The 11,875-nt window shown below is 55.2% G+C and overlaps 3 protein-coding genes across 3 annotated transcripts; 2 read left to right on the top strand and 1 right to left on the bottom strand.

The window, feature by feature from the left end:
- Nucleotides 1–5: 5 nt before the first annotated feature.
- On the top strand, nucleotides 6–931 carry CLUP02_03736 (uncharacterized protein; the record flags this gene model as incomplete). Its single annotated transcript, XM_049282753.1, has 2 exons — nucleotides 6–170; nucleotides 242–931. The coding sequence occupies 2 exons, from the start codon at nucleotides 6–8 to the stop codon at nucleotides 929–931; spliced, it is 855 nt and encodes a 284-aa protein (XP_049139896.1).
- A 126-nt stretch (nucleotides 932–1,057) lies between these two features.
- Nucleotides 1,058–5,228, bottom strand: CLUP02_03735 (pre-mRNA-splicing factor rse-1; the record flags this gene model as incomplete). Its single annotated transcript, XM_049282752.1, has 6 exons — nucleotides 1,058–1,180; nucleotides 1,312–2,572; nucleotides 2,678–2,704; nucleotides 2,758–4,837; nucleotides 4,881–4,931; nucleotides 4,985–5,228. 6 exons carry the CDS (start codon nucleotides 5,226–5,228, stop codon nucleotides 1,058–1,060), a joined length of 3,786 nt encoding a protein of 1,261 aa, XP_049139895.1.
- A 50-nt stretch (nucleotides 5,229–5,278) lies between these two features.
- CLUP02_03734 (uncharacterized protein) lies at nucleotides 5,279–11,631 on the top strand (the record flags this gene model as incomplete). Its single annotated transcript, XM_049282751.1, has 20 exons — nucleotides 5,279–5,454; nucleotides 5,526–6,388; nucleotides 6,438–7,095; nucleotides 7,151–7,177; nucleotides 7,237–7,279; nucleotides 7,387–7,443; nucleotides 7,505–7,586; nucleotides 7,610–7,713; nucleotides 7,787–7,883; nucleotides 7,924–8,000; nucleotides 8,068–8,602; nucleotides 8,659–9,460; nucleotides 9,525–9,554; nucleotides 9,618–9,686; nucleotides 9,736–10,169; nucleotides 10,208–10,397; nucleotides 10,479–10,502; nucleotides 10,559–10,600; nucleotides 10,975–11,534; nucleotides 11,588–11,631. 20 exons carry the CDS (start codon nucleotides 5,279–5,281, stop codon nucleotides 11,629–11,631), a joined length of 4,914 nt encoding a protein of 1,637 aa, XP_049139894.1.
- Between the last annotated feature and the right edge of the window lie 244 nt (nucleotides 11,632–11,875).

Here is an 11,875-nt window from a genome sequence, read left to right as displayed (position 1 = left end):
TAATCATGAAGGTCACCGACGCAACCATAAATCCATCCGACGAAGCTTGCTGCACCTGCGCGAAGCTGCTCAGCTCCGTGCCAAGGTACAGCGCTGTCACCGAGAAGCCTCTCCCGGACGATAGGCGACTCGAGTGCTGCGCTCGTGTAATCTGCGGGAACTGTATCCATGTGCGTCCGCCGGAAAAATGCTCATATCACCAATCCCGCCACTGGAAACAGGACGCTGACCAGTAATACAGGAAAACACCCGCTTCGCATCCTACTGCCCATACTGCCAGACATCCACAGCGCCCTCAGTGCTGCCCCCGAACCTCAAAGACCCGCCGTCGTACACCTCCGTCCCGCCAACCCACCACATCTCCTCCGGCGCCCCGGCGGCCCCGCCCCCGCCCTACACATACACCTCACCCGACGCCGGAGTCGACGAAGAACTCAACGAAAAGAGCAGCGGCTCCTCCTCCTCAACCGCCACGCCCCCCGAAGACACCCTCCACTTCCTAAACCACGACACGGACACAATCGCCTCCCTCTCCCTCCGCTACGGCGTCCCCGCCGCCGTCCTCCGCCGCAGCAACAACATCACCAGCGACCATCTCCTCCACGGCCGCCGCACCGTCCTCGTCCCGGGCGCCTACTACGCCGCCGGCGTCAGCCTCTCCCCGCGACCCGTCGAGGGCGAGGAAGAGGAGCTGCGCAAGAGCCGCATCCGCCGCTTCATGACGGGCTGCAAAGTCTCCGACTACGACGTCGCCGTGCTGTACCTCGAGCAGGTCGGCTACGACCTCGCCGCCGCCATGGAGGCGTACGCCGACGACGAGGCGTGGGAGAAGAGTCATCCCGTCCAGGACGGCGGCGGCGGCAGCAGGGGGAAGAACAAGTCCAAAGCTGCACCGCGGAATCGGGGCCCGTTTTGGAGGGGATCTGCGTAACAGGGGTTGGATGTACGGAGTCGGATGAGTGGGAACTCGATTTGTTTGCCCACGTAGGTTCACTGGTCGCGAAACGGAAATTGGGAACGGGCGTTTGGGCACTTTTGGTATTATTAGAGCTCTTCTTCATTGCGTCGTCATCATGTCCTCAACCATCTGTATGGCTCTGTTTGGCCTGTATGAAAACGCCGCTACCATATACCGTTGTAACGCTTTGTACACAATACACGTGACATATCCCGATACCTCCTATGCGAGATGTACTCGATCGGTGAATGTGTCCGCAAATAGAAAAAAACAAAAACCCCTCCCGGCCAAGGAAGCCCTTAGAAGGCAGATCTTGTTCGAATGTCTGAAATCTTCCTCTCAATCTCTCTCACTGAGCGGTCAAGTTCACCGGCAATCATCTGCTTCTTTTCGCTAGGCAGAAGGGTGTACCTCTCGCATAAATCACCATCAATGACGCCTTTGACGGGGACGTAGTAACCACGGTACATGAGGTGATCCCTTCCGGCGAGCGGCGCGTCCTCGGTACGCATGTGCTGCTCGAGATTCTGGAAGAAGTCCACGTCCTCGCGGGTCACGAATGGAATGAAGACGCCGATAGTACCGTTGATACCGCTCCAGAGTAGAATGTCCTGGCCACCGACGACCAAACTTGTTTTGGTGATGCTGGTAGGAACATCTTGAGTGTAGGAGTGGCCTAGGAGGTTCAGACGGTGTGGTGTGCCGTGGAGATAGTCTCTCGTGTTGAGGAGATGAAGGCCGCCTGACTCTTCGTCGGCTTCTTGACTTGCCTTCTCAGGGCAGCGGACGAGGAACATGTTGCCAAACTTGTCGCCTCCAACAACCGATTCGTAGTCCACCATTGCGGTGCATGTAACCCACCTGGAGATGGTGTCGTCGACAAAAGGAATGAGCTTGTTGGTCGTCGCCTTATAGACGACGTATGTGATGCCATGCTGGACGTCACCGACGACGATGCGGCTTCCTTGCGTGCTCAGAGACACAATCAACTGCGGAGCTACGTCGGCTTGGGCCTTTCTGAGCATCTGTCTCAGGCCGAGGTCATAAATCCTCAAGGTCTTGCCAACGCCCGCGAGTAGTCTGCCTTGGAAGCCAAGGAGCGCTGACGGAGGCTCTTCAACCTTTGTTTTGTGAATGAACTCTAGCTCGTGGCCATCCTCGCTGAAGCGGTAGACGTGGATGTAGCCTTCAGAGAACTGGCGAGGATTGACAACCATATCCTTACCGGTGCCAACAATCAGGAAGCTTTCGTTGTCCTGGCTGGCAAACGACACGATCGCAGCGCTGACAGCTGCTTCGTTGTTGTCAAGGTCAACAGTCTGCAGAACTCGCTGATCCTCTGATAAGGGATCGATGACGCTGATGCAAGAAGCCCAGCGGCCTTTGCCCTTAGGGTACCCGAATTCGTCAGGCGGGAGCACCACAGCATCGCCATTGACGACACCAGGTTCTGCGATGAGCTTGGCCCGTAGGTCAGGTGGCAGCGTGTTGTTGTCTGCCTCGACCGTGTAAAACATGGGGTGTTCAGGATGCTTGAGTAGACGTCGCGGAGTGTAGGTGAGGGGTATCGACTTTTGTGTAATGGTGTCTCCTAGGTTCTCAATGGCAAAGATTCTAATCCTCTGCGTCAGTTATTGATCAAAAGAATTTGCATGCAGAAAATAACAAGGCTGAAGAATGACTCAGTAGGAACAATTGGTATGTTGCGTAAGACCTCACGGCGCTTTGGCATAGGATCCCAAATTTCTCATCATGTCATGTAAAGGAAACGAGCTAAGAAACTCGTGATGCTTGCTTACCTTAATGATTGGCCCTGAATGCCAACGACACCTTCTTCGCACTGCTCGCTGCTGAAATTCCAGACCCATTCGAGGTCAACGTAGTTCAGTGGCGTCACCAGGAAGCCTCGAGTGATGGGATCAGAATAGCCAAGCCACGGACGGGAGCTCAACCCTATCACGCAGGTCCGTCCTTGAACAGTAGCTTGGAAAAGCCGCACCGGCTTGGGACCGAGGAACTTCTGCCTCGTATCCGTAAGCTCTCCAGTGATTTCGTCCAACACTGTACGGAGGTAGACACCAGAGTGAAGGCCGATGTGGAGGTAGAGTGTTGAGCCTCCAGACGAGGAGTCATCCATGGCAATGATTGCAAGGGATGATGGAGGAGCAGTCAAGGCTTGGACTGACTTGCTCTCCAGCGTCGACTCGGGGTCTAACGACAGGACACGTACAGTGCTGTCATCACAGCCCACAGCCAGGAACGAACTTCGCAGGCGTCCTTCGGGAATTTCACCCAAGCTCAGACATGTGACAGTTCCGAACATTTCCTTCTTCTCATCGTACTCGGCAAGGGATCCATCACCATCCATTTCGAAATAGACAATCTCACCCGAGCTGAGTGCCACTGCTACCTGATGCTCGTTGGTGGTTGCCGCGACAATGGATCTGTGCTGCGGTGCGGCCCATTCGTTGACTTGGCCATGTCGGATGTGACGAATGCCTTTGGGATGGACCTGAATGAGGCCGTCTTCGCCCAATAACTGTGCTGCCAAGGTCGGCACAGATGTCAGGAAACCGGAATCACTGACCTCCTCTACCGTTTCACCGATACTCAAAACCAGAGTTCCGTTGGTGAAAGATAGCACAATATACGCATCGTATTGATCGCCGCGGCTCAGCTTGAGAGTCCAAACCGCCGAAGGGATGCCGGGCAGTTCGGACGCCACAATCTCGTTGACTTCCAAGCCATGCTTCAACATTCTGAATGTGCTACGGGCACCGTTGCCGCAGGCTGTGTAGATTTGTGGTGCATCCTCACCAGTCAGGTTGGCCACCTTACAGTCGAGAAGGGGGTTCATGGAGTCAATGCTCTCGACTGAAGCAAGATTCTCCAGCGGTCTGGGATGGAAGTAGACCGCTTCGTAACCAGCCCTAGGGTCTGTTGGGAAGTTGTCGCTTGAGAATTCCAGTTCCTCGTCGTCGTCTCCGAGCTTCTCGAACTGGTAGAATTGGTGGTTGCCAAATTGGCTGGCAGCGTAGAGGAAACCGCTCTTGAGAATGCAGAGGCTAGATGATACCGGCACCGTGTCGAAGTACTTGATCTTAAGCCGCTTCACTTCGCCGGTGGGATTGCCATCTGCATCCTCAACCATATCGAGGGTCGCCTTGAAAAGGTCCCCATCTTCAGTCTGCAAGAGGAAGAAAAAGGCGCCGGCACTACCTTTCAGCTTGTGCATAACGCCAGACACCACGTGCCGCTTCCTGGACGGGTCTTCCGTTGCACCTCTTCGGCGCGGAATGGGCACACGGAAGGCTTCCTGGTTGGAGTGCCTGTATGTGATGTTTTCCTCTCCACAAACCAAGACTCCACTGGGGCCATCTTGACCACCTGGGACTTGGAACAGCAGCGAAGCCGTGGGATCGACGGGTTCGGACCATTTCCGGACGACGTGGTTCAATCCCAAGTCCAACTCATAGTACACCAGCTGAGTCTCTGCTTCCCGAGCTGCCTCTCCTGTAGGATCTTGGTCTGCCTCAGTGTACTCGATCTCGAGCGCAGCAAAGACTGGGTTGGCATAGCCGACGTCCAACGCGACCATGCATAGCACCAGGACTCCGGGCTTGTGTGCCTCGAGAGGCGACGAGATCGTGAGCTCGGCCTGCGAATTGCGGTTGAGGACGTATACGAGCTTATTCTTCTCGACTGACGCGATCATACACGCTCTGCCTTTCGGATCGCATGCAAGATATTCTCCAGGTATAACTCGTCGTACCCCAGACTTGCCGAAAGTCTCCAGATGCAGACGCTGAAACCGATTCTGCGCTGGAATGTACTCGACGATTGTGATCCTTCCAGAGTCAGTCGCAAGGATGAGATAGTCTTGACGCAAGGTCAGCAAAGTCCTTTGGCAATCAAGTCTCACATCCGAGGTCGAGCGACATTGACTGCATTGACACCTGTCGCGACCGGCAAGCTTCTCAAATCACTAAGTGAAGCTTAAAATGGAATGTGGGACACGAGACATACCTTTGTTGCTTCCGGCCAAGCGGAAGGCGGCCATAGACCTGATGATGCCGAAAATATCGTGCGAGAGGAGCGTGATGACCTTCCCTTGTGACGGATCCGGGCGAAGCAAAGTCAATCGCGACCCTGATGCTGTCACAATGTTCTGCTCCTTGGTGCCAGAAAACTGACCCAGCACCGCCTGTGTGACATTGGTAGGCGATTGAAGGGTCAGGGAGTAAAGGAACATGTTCGAGGTCGTCGCCATGTTTGCAGGTGAGCGCAGATAGCCTGCGCGGCCTCAAAATTCGAGCTCGAATGGATGGGCGATGCAGAAGACGCGATGGTGTTTTTGGAGCGATGGTGGGTTGGGAGGCTGGAAAGCTCCAGCACGAAATTTCAGAAGCTCCAGGTTCCCACTTGACGCCTGAGACCTGCGTGGTGGAGACCCGCGGCGTCGGCATCTTGTTGATCCGAGCTCCCCGAAATTTCGGGTCGGCCCCGTCGTCGATACAGAGCTCTCTGGAAGCTTGTGAGAGAGGGAGTATTCTTGGTGTCAACGCAGGCTGCAACTGGACTTACGTATACCATCGGGCGTCATGGAGCCGGCTTTCAGAAGAGCAGCGTCAAGCGCTTGCGGGCAATGCTCTGCAGCATTGAGAAGGCAATTAGTTGCCAACGGAGTCCCTAGAATCACCCCTCGCATCGCATCAGTCCACTCGACCCGAAGCCTCCATTCCACCGTTTCTAGGAGATCGAAGGCCAACAATGTGCCCACAAGACAATTCTCTTCGACCCCGAAAGCCTCGAGCGAGGCGGCAGCTGTAAAGCCCTCTACCAACGAATCGTCGACCCCCAAGCTCCGATCAGACGACCTGTTCCACTCTTTCACGAATTCACCCATCCCGGAGATTCGACGACGTGCGGCTTTCATGCGCCAACATGCCTACTGTTCTCACCCCGATCATCGCGCGACAAGGGTTCCGACCGTCGCACCCCATGGCGAAGAGAAGCAATCGCAAACGGGTCAGCTGGCGCCGGCGCACGTCGATTTCGAGTGTCCTGATTGTGGAATTCCCGTCTCCTGTAGCAAGGAGCACTGGATGGACGATTACGAGGCTCACCTCGAGATCTGCGATACTTTGAGGGAGATCAACGAGGATGACCATGACCTGAGATCTGGCCGGACCTTCCCGGAGTTCGTTATGGCAGATGATCAGATGCCCGAGGCGGTCGTCAACATGACCAACTGGGACACCTTCATGTACAGCCGCGAGTTCGAGGCTATCAATGATGAGCGCAGCATGCGACAGGTCACGAAGATGCTCACATACCCCATCACAATTGGCAGTGTTCTGCATGAGTTGAGCCCTTACAGCGTCAAGCAGGGGGAGAGGTTGACGAGCGAGGGTTTGAAGAGTTTGAGTGGTGAGTTAGTTGCATAATTCACAAGTGCGATGAGCTGACAAGAAGGCAGCTTTGCGGTATACTCTTCATCCTCCTCTTTCCGGGAAGGGTACTACCATGAAGGAACTTCGTCCTGAGGCACCTCCCGTGAGAGTCTTCTGCTTGGGAGCGCGTGCCGAATCATCCCTGCCCAGAAACGTCTGGCTCCAGCTTGCTCATCTCTTCCCAGAGAGCAAGATTCATCTGATCTTCATTGGCCCCGAAAGCATGGCTAACCGAGACGATGAATTCCCTCTGCCGCAGCGGACGCCCGAGAACCCATTTGGTATGGTAATCGAGGACCGGATATCGCACAAGATGAAGATCAGCACCATCGTGGACTACTACCACACCATCCATAAGACCGGATACTTTGCGCCTTACGACCCGTACTTTGACTGCTTCTGCCTCTTCCATCCTGGTTTGGGCCATCCCGCAAGCAGCCACGAGTGGACCGAGACGCTTCCTATGCTTCTGGAGACCAAGGTCCCAATCATTGCTACAGGTTACACCCAGTTTGATATGGAGAGAGATATCGAATGGGTCAGAAAGACCGCTGCTGGCGAGTTTGATGTTCTGTTGGAGCCTGGCGAAAACCTTTTTCGCAGCTTGAGGTGGGATCTGAATGACCTGGATCCCCAGGACGTCAGCTGTGGAAACTGGGGAGTGTGGGCGTTCCGTGGAAAGAGGTATGCAATGCACAGTCGCCATTGATGTGGTCGGTCGCTAACAAGGAATACCTAGGTATGAGACGACTAAGAAGGATGACGAGTAGACGCTCGTCATATTGCTGATGAATCAAAATGGGAATGAAGCTGGACCACTTACAGAGGTTCTGTAAATAAGTGTATCATACTCACCGGCATGTGCATTGTATAACACGAAAGGGGGGAGAAAAATCAAGACCAAGTCGACTCTGTAATCAATTTTGCTGTAAAATGTGTCCTACCTCCTCTTCATGACTGACTATCCGATCCAAGAATTGTATGATCTGTACCGAAGACACTGCGAGGATCATGACGCACGAAGATCACAGAGTGAAGGACAGCTACGGTTAAATATAACGCTGTTCGGGATTCGACTTGAACATGTGCGTAGTATTCAGTCATGCTACTGAGCTGTGCTAAGATGGGGCGATTCTCGACGTTTTCTGTTGCGCCAACCTTGCACCAAAGACAAGGTAGGTAGGCTGACTCGCATTAGCAAGGCAAGACAAGCGCATGCGTTGTCAAATGTTCCGGCAGGTCGGGTCCGGTGGCCGGGGCAAGTGCCGGGTTGTCCTCTGCAGATGCGGGCCACTCCGGCAGGTGCCTCCTTAATGGAATGGAAGGGACTTAAGGCAAGGTACCTTATGTAAGGCGCCCGCCCTGGCGGTCCTAGCGGCCTGCAGAGCACAGGGCCACGGCCATTGAGCCGCTAAACGCACCTGCAACGGGAGACAAGCCCTTCCTTGTAACCGACCAGCACCGGGGGGCAGGTCCCCAGTTTCCGCCTGCTGTCACTCGACCACCTCACAGATCAGCGTCGTCCGAAATCTTGCTGGCTGCAAGTCAAACTTGACGACAGCTCACTCTCGCGACTTTTGACTGCCACCGTCAAAGGCTTACACGCGACAGACTTCGAAGCTTCGTACCATGAGAGTGTGATCGCGCCAACCATAGACGGCCATGGCAGCTGTCGCTACCCCTCGCGCTCCGACGCCGCGACCGAAAGCCCCCGCGACCGTCAGCTTCTTGAACGATCCGGCCGCGGCCGCTCCTACACCTCTGGCCACCCCCGGCGCCGAACGAACCCGCCCTCCGCTACAGACCAATCCTTCCGCTCGCCGATCTGCTCGACCTACTCCTACAGACTATCTCTCCGACAAAGCAACCGCCGCCTTCATCCGCCGTGTCCTGTGCTCCAAGCACCTCGCCGAAAGGGGGAGGGCAACACCGTCCCCGATCGAGGAACTACTGCCACCCCTGACCAGCCGAAACGATGTCGATCTTCAGATATACGCACTCATATCTGTGATTCTGAGGGAATACGTACAAGTGTGGTACAGCAAAATCACACCCGATGACACTTTTGTAGACGAAATCGTCCAAATAATCGCCCATTGTACAAGGGCCCTGGAGCAGAGATTGCGAAAGGTCGACCTCGAGAGCCTTTTGTTTGACGAGCTTCCCGATTTACTGGATAGACATATCCTCGGTGAGTCAAGACATGCAAATTATTAGGCCAGTCTTTCACTAACGTCCACTCGATAGCCTACCGCGCGGCGCATGATCCGGTGTCTCGACCACCAACTGAAATAGACCCACGAGAAATCTATCATTCACTATGCCCTTTGGCTCCTTTGACGCCCATACCTCGCCCCGAAGACCCCTCGTCTGTTGCGAGACAGCAAGAGAACGAGACGCTTTATCGTCAGCTGTTGGTACAGGGCGTCCTGGCTGTTCTCCTACCGACCGAAGACCTCGAAAACGATTGCTTGACCTCTCTGGTTGGCCAAATCTTCTCCGAGCTCATCATTGGCAACGTCCTCGCCAATCGTCTTTCGCAACCATGGCTCATTTACGAAATATTTATCATCCTCACCAGAGTTCTCGACAGGAAAGCATCAGAGCCTATCGAAGAGGGAGTGGCGGAGGCGTTGCAGGCCGGGTCAACATCCGCCCTCCCCAGGCCTGTTCGTCGCAGTTGGTCCATTCAGGGCGCGTTCTGGTCGCTCGTACAATGGTCATTTCTCGCTTTCTCGACTGTCCGCTTCCTCGTCATCACTCTCGCAATGTCTTCATCCCTGCCACCAAGGTTAGACGGCGAGCTGAATGAAAAGGACCAAGTGACTGGTCAAATATCGCATTCGAAGACGTTGAATCCTCCAGCTAGCTCGAACGAAGGGCAGCCTGTCAAAACACCCATTGCTGCCTTCAAGCTGTGGAGTTGCGTAGCAGATTTGATCGAAATGGACTCTCGCATGCCTTGGTTGAGTGGAATCATGTCACTTTTCCAGCTCGGGGCAATGAGCGGCCCAGGACGTATTGCTGGTCTCAATGGAGCCATGGACAGGTAGGCAACCATCACTTTGTTTCTCCCTCTCCTTCTCTAGCAATCTCACGTCACACCGCATGAGGTTCAAGTCACTGGATCTCAACCAGCTCCAGTGAGCAATCAGCAGCGCCCCGTCAGGCGAGTGAGTGAGACGGGATGGCTTTTCCCACGACAGCCTAGTTGGCTGCACTGTGGATGGATTTGTGGATGAATTGATACGGGCTATGGCGACACACACCTTGGGGTGCACGCAGCGATGGGGGTCGAGTCTCTTGCAGGACTGCGCGAAAAAGCCGAAATATGCTGTGTGACATTCACACCTGGCCCATTCTGCGACCCAACCCTGACTTGACCTCGTCCCCCCGAATCCTCAAAACATGCGGTTGCATCCCAAGGACCTCGTGGCTTCCGACCAATCGCAGCAGGCGTCAACTTTGCTCGCCTCCGATTGCTCGATGGGCCCTCGCGGGGCTGCGCTTCCATCCACCAGCAAGCCTCATTTACGCGCCCAAGTCCAACAGCGAGCATCATTTTGCAGGGGTTCATTTTCATCACCGTCATCTTCTTTGCCCAGCGCACGCCTACGAAAATACGACGCTTGGTCACCTACGGAAAACTATCAGTCCTGCTCGCCTCCTGACGCCCCGCTGCGAAGTCGGTGGTGAAAGCGGCCTCGCATATCGGGACGCAAATCCTACCTGCGCGGCCTCTTTCACCATCTGGTCATGTTTGGGCTGATCGCAAGCTTCCGTCCCTGACCGCCAGCCGATGCGTATAATCAGGCCGGAACGGTCCAGGCCTTGGGCAGTGACTCGATCCGTCCCGAAAAACGGGCTAGCAGCTTGCCGGTCCCCGCTCAGCGCCTAATTGCCCGCCCTCCATGGACCGATGCGAAGCTGGGCGGACTCAAGCTTGGGAGCTTAGCTGGCATTTCCGGGTCTCTGCGCATTGCCATGTGCTCACATACACCTCACCGCAATGGAAGGAACACATCTCGACATTAAGACCAATATCATCCACGCGCCTTCGACTCCAGGACCAAATCAGAGCCTTCTAGACTGTCCCCATCGCCAGCAAAGGGCCTCAAAATCCAGATACACCTGCTCGTCAATCCAGGAAGCCATTGAGCCATCTCAACAACCAAAGACAACAACATCCGTCGCAATCTCATCATCGGGGGGGGGGGGGGGGGCTCCCCACACCCCCCGCTCCACCCCCCGGCCCCCTTCCCCTACCCCGCCCTTTTCCTTTCCCCACCCCCCCCCGCCCCCCCCCAGGTGGGGGGGGGGGGGGGGGGGGGGGGCGCTCAGCTACCCCTGCTCTCAACCTCGTGTCACCTTGACCTAGCCGTCTCTATTCCTTTCCTGACATCCCTCCTTCTCTCACTTCCCCTCCCGCAGATCGTTGCTTCCCTTTGTCGGTTCACACAAAAGCCCCTGCAACCCCCCACACACTTGACCGTCGCGACTGTCCGAGTCGGAAGCATACCCGGGAAGAAGCTGACATGGAGCGCTTGCCGCGTCGAAATACAGGCTCATTTCGCACACCATTCACCAACGTCTTCTCGACGCCGCATTACTGCCAACCATTCTCCGATCCATCCGCGCCGCTCTCTTCCCCAACAACGCCCCCGGCGTCTCGACCTTGGTGGCCCCCTCTTCCGACGAGGAGCTGCGTTCCTTACGCCGCAGGTGCGCTAGCGCCATGCTAGCCAGCATCCCGCCCTGGTTGGCTGGCCTGTATCTAGGCGGGCGAGGCCTTGGCTTCCGGTGGCGGTCCGGACCGGAGTCAAGGCCTGGTGCTGCTGATGATGCTGCTCCTTTGCCCATGAGCGAGAGCGAGGCCGATGTTCCTGGCAGGGGTGATGCCACTAACGGGAACAGAACTAATGATTTAGGTAATGAAAGTAAAGAGAATGAGGACGAGGATCAGCAGCGAATGCTGGCCGAGATCGAAGAGAGCATACTCGATATCTTCTCAGACGAATACTGCAACAAGCACTTGGTGTACAGCATCCTGGAGCTGATTCTGGTGAGACTGATGCCGGAGCTGGTGGAGAAGGGCGTCGTTGAACTCTGGGAGGAGCGTCTGAGTCTGTGACGGATAAATTATGAATGAGTTTCTATGCCTTCCTGCCTGTTTTAGATACCCTTGTTAGTCTGAAAAACGCATTTTGTAATTCCGCATGATGAAGCAGTGCATTCCTTCTTAGATAACGTTCCTCATCGGAACCTCAGAACATGACACATGGTCGGGGGCAGTCACAAACGCACTTTTGATCGTGAAAGGCAAGAGGAAATGGTTTTGTGATGTTCGTATATTCGCAAACTGGTCGAGAGGGGGGGCAAGAGGGAGAGAATGAAGAAGGAAAAAAAGGGGCATATCCCTAGGAAATCAAATGCAAAAGGGGCCACCCTTTTTTTCGTTTTTTTT

Source organism: Colletotrichum lupini, chromosome 2 (assembly GCF_023278565.1).
Source record: "Colletotrichum lupini chromosome 2, complete sequence".
Classification (NCBI taxonomy): Eukaryota; Fungi; Ascomycota; class Sordariomycetes; order Glomerellales; family Glomerellaceae; genus Colletotrichum; species Colletotrichum lupini.
Note: the sequence above shows the minus strand (reverse complement) of the source record. Positions and strands in the feature narration are given on the sequence as shown.